This window comes from Fusarium odoratissimum (genome assembly GCF_000260195.1).
Source record: "Fusarium odoratissimum NRRL 54006 unplaced genomic scaffold supercont1.55, whole genome shotgun sequence".
Taxonomy (NCBI): Eukaryota; Fungi; Ascomycota; class Sordariomycetes; order Hypocreales; family Nectriaceae; genus Fusarium; species Fusarium odoratissimum.
Genome location: NW_022158735.1, coordinates 141,423 through 147,693, shown reverse-complemented (window position 1 = coordinate 147,693; position 6,271 = coordinate 141,423). Strand labels below are relative to the sequence as shown.

Sequence of the window (6,271 nt, the reverse complement as noted above, 5' to 3'; positions counted from 1 at the left end):
GTAACCGTTGAGGGGTTGATGCCTTGCATGAGTTTTTGTGGGGTACACGTGACGTAACCGCTAGGGTCGTAACATATTATAAAGCTAGCTAGTATACTAGTTTCCCTTAATGCTATATCCCTGGTTTTATATTACTATAATTACTAGAGCCCTAGTAGGAATAAAGCTGGTATTATATGCTATATAAAGCTATACCGGCATTAGGAGACCTATATTTATATTAGCTCCTAGGGGAGTATTCTAGGCTATTTAACTATTAGTATTAAACATATTATATACCGGCTATTATACTCCTAGATTCTCTTAGCTATAAAGAATAAGTCAGGGGATAGGCTAAAAAAAGCCTACTGCCTTATATATTACTTGCCTAGTCCCTAAGTAACCAGGAAGGTTATTTGCAGTAATAGCAGGCTATAGGATAAACTAGTTATTTTAATTTAAAGGGACTAGGTAGGAGATAGTTTAAGTATTATCCTTAAAGATCTTAAAGTTATTATTCTTATTATTATTTAAAGCTATTATTAAAGAGATAGAGATATTATAAGCTAAGGGGTTTATTAGATTACTTAATATCTTAAAGGAAGATATTATATTAAGGAGAGAAGATAAGAAATTTATCTCTTAATTTATATATATATCTACTAATTAACTTATAGCTATATTAAATACTTATTATATAGATTAAGAGTAATAGAGGAATTATTTTTATAGTATAACTAAAGGCATAATAATAAATATCTTGTATATAGTATCTCCCTTTATTAATTTGAGTCAAGAAGAAGAAGGCATATACTATTAAGTTAATTATATTATAGTTATAATAGAGAGGGCTTCTATATATTAGTATCAGTTATATTTATAATATAACAAGGCTCTCTTTATATCCTTAATATTATAAGCAGATAACTATTCTTGCGTAATCCTATTAGTTAGAAGGTTATATTACTTCTGTGTTATTTGCAATAAATAGAGGCCAGGCAGCAGATTAATAATATAAAATATAAAGTGATAAGTAGTTATAAAGATGAAAAATACCACTAAATAGCTATTTTAATTATAAATAGTATTATTATTGAATAGCAGTTATGCATTTAATCCAAAGTCAGACATTTAGCCTTATCCGCATAACCGGTTATGCGAAAAACACGTGATACTAAACGCACAGCCGGTTGTGCAGGTATGAGTCCCCCCCATAAGCCGCCAGGTTTGTCAGCCATTTTTCGTAAGCATCTTACCTCTGAACCAATCAGATCTTCTCCAGTCCACCAATTTTTAAGCATATCAACCTGGTTACTCCAATCCTACGGGATTGTCAGCGAATAGTTGCAGTGACCAAGACCCACCTCCCCAAAGGAGCATCCGGAGCTTGAAAACCATAGGGCTGGGGTTATGTCATCGCCAGCAATGCTATGCAGTGAGATGATATATTGGCTTTGGTATAAAGAGGGGGAATGATGCATGATGATGAGACTCACCACTTGATTCATTAATTGCTTCATTGCTTGTTGAGATGTCAACGAAGATGCGCTTCTTTCAGCTCGCCCTCGCCTCGTTGGCTTCCCTCGCGGCAGCCACTTCATCCTTCGACACTTGGGCTCACGGCCGGATTGCCCTACAAGACGTCAGCATTCACTTCAGATATGCAGGCTCAGGACCGCCCCTTCTTCTCGTCCACGGAAATCCCCAACATAGCCTTACATGGCAATTTATCGGTCCCATTCTCGCTCAGAACTACACTGTCATTGCCCCCGATAACCGAGGCGCTGGTGATTCGAGCGTTCCTCCCGATGGGAACTACACTGCCGCTGCATCGGCAGAAGATCTCAAAGGCGTACTGGATTTTCTGAACATTACCTCGGCGTATGTGTTTGCGCATGATAAGGGCGTTGGAATGGCAACTGCACTGGCTATCAAGTATCCAGATCTTGTCAAGAGACTTGCTCTGGCTGAATATGTTCTTCCAGGCTTCACCTACGAACAATCCTCAAACCCAGCGCCGTTCTGGGATCTGTATCAGAACTGGCAGTTGGCATTCTTTCAGGTGCCCGATTTAGCCGAATTTCTCATGTCGGGCAAGGAAAAGCAATTCTTGCAATGGTACTTCTACCATGGGAGCTATTCTGGCGTCGAAAGCTTTAGCGAAGAAACAGTCAACAGATACACGAGCAGTATCTCGAAGCCAGGATTTCTAAGAGCTATGCTTGGACCGTTCTCAAGTTCGACAGTTTATCAGGACGGAAACTTCTTCAAAGCCGCGCTGAACGACAGTCGTCTGAGCGTGCCGCTGCTTGGTATGGGTGGCGAGGCAAGTCTGGGATTGAAATCGGTTCTGCAACAGACCTTCGAGCCAGTTTCATCTGATCTCGAAATCGATGTCATTCCAAAGGCCGGGCACTGGGTTGGTGAGTTTTCTTTCTAATCTCGATAAAGTATCTTGTTAATTGTTGAGTAGCGGATGAGAACCCTCGATGGACTGCGAAGAGAGTAGCCAAGTTCTTTGGTGAAGACGATGATAGCCTGTCAAAGGTCGACTTGGGTTACTTGGATGATTTGGTTACACTAGACGTCGGCTTTTACGGTACGAGGAGAAACTTTGCGCTGGGTACTCAGTAAGCGGTTTGGGTCGTTCAGATAGTCATTGAAAAGGTTGGCGCAGGCATGGTTCTAAGGGATCATGGGCAACCCCACAAAGATCCCCGTACATTGAAATGAAACTGATACTTTAATCAAAGGTCTGACTGGCTACGCTCTTCGTAATGGGCTCTATCACAGGGTCGCAGTCGGCATAAGGACGTTGTATGTAAATACTCTCAAAATAGATACAAGAATGTTGCACCTGGCAACTCCTACACTCAATCTCATATATACTCCATCATAACCAGCTCAAAGCTCACTTCTTAACAGCGCATCCAATGCGCTTAGAGTCAATAGCAATGTCATCAAACCAGAAAGTGTTGACAGCGCCGCTATAAGACTCCCAGCCAAAGTAAACACCCTGAACCTTGGGCTTGGGCTTGCTCCTGGCCCAACCGCCAGCATAAGAGCTGGGAGCATTGGGCTTGTAGACAAGACCGTGAACGGGGTTGTCGTTGAGCCAAGTGGCGATGGTACCATCGGGGGAGAGGTGGTACTCGAGACATTGCCATGTGTTGGCGGGGATGTTCTTGGAGGCAGCGATGCCGTCGGGGGACAGATCGGGAAGGGTGGCGTCGTCGGATTCGTGGTTGTACATCATGATCTTGCTCTGGCCGCCGATGCGGAGATGCTTGCCCTTGCCCTGCGCAGCGTCAGGCATAGTGATGAAAGTGACGTGCGAGTCATCAAAAGCCTTGGCAGTCTTCCTATAATTGGAACAAGTAATCAGCAGCTATTCTCTTGGCATGTTGAGCCTCAAAACTTACATCCAAGTTCGGACATAGACATGACCCTCGGGAACAGCATCAGTTCCAAAGAACTTGTGCCCACAGAAACCATTGGGTCCACCGGTGACCTTGATAGAGTTCTTTCCACTGTGAGCAGTAGTCTTGTCAAGCTCAACGCTACCGCCCTGATCGCAATCAGGCGCATAAGTCGGCCAAGCGACCTTATCCCAACCACTCTCGAAATCCTCAGCGACCTGGCCGAGGGCGAGGGGCAGCACAGAAAGTGCAGCAAGAGCAACTTGACGAAGCATGATGAAAATATACGAGAAATGAAATATAGACTGAAAGAAGTGAAGTGAAGTGAGGATGAAAAGCCAAGGTTGCCAAGAATGAGGGACGATGCGAGATCTATATATGAGCTGATCATTGACGGGCGATATTAGGGACTGAAGCCTGAAACAGGGCGGTTCTCTCGCTTGTGGTTGTCATTGGTCGTGCAGGGGTGTTGCGGTTAGTTCGGAATCGAAAGCCCGCAATTTCCTTGTCGGGCCATGAGGTGAAACCTGAGACGAGCATAACGGGAATTCTTCCGTGGAAGGGGTGTGAAACAATATATTTATCCGTCTTTTGACTGGATGATTTTCTTGTCCTTGAGGGGTTAATTGGTATTATACATATTCAATCATATTGCTTCATGCATTTTTCGGATCAAGATGACCGTCTATCCGACAATATGTAGTATAGGAAGTGGGTTGGCGTAGCATATAGAGCATCACTACCAAGATTGGTTTAATTATTTGACTAAAGAAATTCGGATGAATCCACGAGATACTCAAAATGGAAAATGAAGTTTTCTGTTCGGAAGTTGTCTTGCTCTTTTTACTACAGACGTCTAACGCCTAAATACAAACCTGACTATAGTAACGCCTGCCAGGCCAAGCTTGCCTAAATAGAAGAACAGAAAACCCATCCACTTACCTTACCTTAACTTACCCCATACATCGAAGAGCGCCAAAGAACCAAACATGAACCTTTCTGGCACCATAAAACCGGGCAATCCCTCTGAGAGGGTTAGGTAGCATGATCACAGTTGATGAAATCATGATTGCCATCTTAGTAGCCAGCCGTTGATAGCAGTGGCGTATACGGCTCCGGAACGGGCTCTCACCATCGAATTGCTTTTGCTTACTTGTTTGTCCCATCGGTATCGTAGACATGACGGCGTTTGTTCTTGCCATTGCATCGGTAGTCGACTGTACAGTGCTCCTCTGGGTCGCTCTTACTGGTGTGCCATCCATTCACGACGCTTGCGTTAGTAGCATTAGCAGGAGCTTGAGCCACGGTGTAGTTGGCGATAACAAGTCGTTTGGTGTCGCCATTTATCTGGCTGGTATACATGTTTTCAGGATCGAATGAGACGCTGGTGTTGTCCATGTTTGCAAGGAAGGTGGCGATATTGTTAGTGCGGTTGGAGTATATCACAGAGAGTGTCAATCTATCCGAAAGGTGAGATAGTGTAGAGATTCAGTGTGAGTTTGGTATTGTTAAGACCGGGGTTGATAGCCAGGGAATTGTGAATATATATGTATAGATGCAGAGAAATAACTCTGTTCTCTAGGTAATGTTCTCGATCAATTAATCCGTCGTCGATTCTATGTTCAGGGACCATATCTTATGTTCCATCGTGTTCCCGTCATGGTGACCTTGTGCCTAACAACTACATCCCTAGCATATTTCATATTGCAGACGAGCTACGAAAAAGATATGCTAATCAGATGCGCAATTGATTCAATTTACTCAGCATACAAAACTTTCTGCTTGTTGGAGGCTGAGCAATCCTGGCAAGGTCGTCTATGCCATGGCCATGCCATTCAATTTTGCTGTTCTGTCACAAAGCGAATGCCAAGGTCAGAGCGTGAACAAAGGAAAACAGCCACCACATGCAGACGACAAAAACTCGGAGGAAGCTTTTTTTGATCCAATGCAAATGGTCGCTGTGTCCAGTGCCCCTCCAGGTCAGAACAAAGAATGTTTGCTACCCAGGTAGAAGAAATTCGGGTCATCGGTGACAGGTTGGGCTTGAACATGACGACACACAGTATTCTTTGTCTGAACTTGCGAACTACGCTGTCCTTTCACCGCTACTACGGGCTCCTTTGATGGGAGGAAGAACAGTGTTGGTAACAAAGCCCAATTTCGATGGCAATGAAATTAGACTTTGAATTGAGCTGTGCGAAGACTAGCGGAACTTGCTGACAGATGTAGCAACCAAGGACAAAGACTTGATGATGGCTATTTTCGTTGCATAAATCTAGACTGACCCTCAGTCGGGTTACTTTCTTTTCACAGTAGAACATGTGGTTAAGGTAGCGAGCTGCTCAGAGTGGAAACCAATATCGGTTTATTGCCTCTCTAGCCCCTAACCAAAATAAACTCAAGCACCGAAACGCCAACTAATGACCTAAAAGATTGACCGAACTCCTACCCATACACAGCCCGATAAACTATCTTGGCTCTATCAGATTGAGAAGATCTAGTCAAGATAGGAGTAGTGTGCTTGGCCCTTTAATTCCACTATTGACTATACTCTAAGTATTTGTCTCATCGCTATTATAAACATGCTTACGCTTAATAAACCTACGCTTGCCTTTTTTGTAGTCCACGGTAGTGTTTCTTCGTGTCACTGTTACTATCGTGTCAGTCAACCTCGACCCATGCGGAAGCAGCTCTAGCCGGAGCTTGTTCTACCGTAAACCTGGCTATTTCGGCTCTAATGGCAAGGCCCTTTTGCTGATTCTTTTGCGCACCCAAATACATCATACCCCTAAATTTGACAGAAATTGGCTAGAGCCGGCAACCTTAAGGCTTTATTACGAGAGAAGAATTAAACATCTCATGTCAAGAGTGTT

The 6,271-nt window shown here is 43.6% G+C and overlaps 3 protein-coding genes across 3 annotated transcripts; 1 reads left to right on the top strand and 2 right to left on the bottom strand.

Moving 5' to 3' along the window:
- Positions 1-1,522: 1,522 nt before the first annotated feature.
- On the top strand, positions 1,523-2,613 carry FOIG_15634 (uncharacterized protein; the record flags this gene model as incomplete). Its single annotated transcript, XM_031217018.1, has 2 exons — positions 1,523-2,402; positions 2,453-2,613. 2 exons carry the CDS (start codon positions 1,523-1,525, stop codon positions 2,611-2,613), a joined length of 1,041 nt encoding a protein of 346 aa, XP_031053322.1.
- A 144-nt stretch (positions 2,614-2,757) lies between these two features.
- FOIG_15633 (uncharacterized protein) lies at positions 2,758-3,766 on the bottom strand. The gene is made up of 2 exons (XM_031217017.1): positions 3,402-3,766; positions 2,758-3,341 (listed from the first exon to the last, which is right to left on the bottom strand). The coding sequence occupies exons 1-2, from the start codon at positions 3,671-3,673 to the stop codon at positions 2,891-2,893; spliced, it is 723 nt and encodes a 240-aa protein (XP_031053321.1). The 5' UTR covers positions 3,674-3,766; the 3' UTR covers positions 2,758-2,890.
- A 781-nt stretch (positions 3,767-4,547) lies between these two features.
- Positions 4,548-4,796, bottom strand: FOIG_15632 (uncharacterized protein; the record flags this gene model as incomplete). The annotated part of the gene is made up of 1 exon (XM_031217016.1): positions 4,548-4,796. One exon carries the CDS (start codon positions 4,794-4,796, stop codon positions 4,548-4,550), a length of 249 nt encoding a protein of 82 aa, XP_031053320.1.
- Between the last annotated feature and the right edge of the window lie 1,475 nt (positions 4,797-6,271).

Coding starts and splice junctions, on each gene's coding strand:
- FOIG_15633 (XM_031217017.1), bottom strand. CDS start 3,673: ATGCTTCGTCAAGTTGCTCTTGCTGCACTTTCTGTGCTGCCCCTCGCC. Junction 3,342..3,401: donor GTCTATGTCCGAACTTGGAT/GTAAGTTTTGAG, acceptor TTCCAATTATAG/GAAGACTGCCAAGGCTTTTG.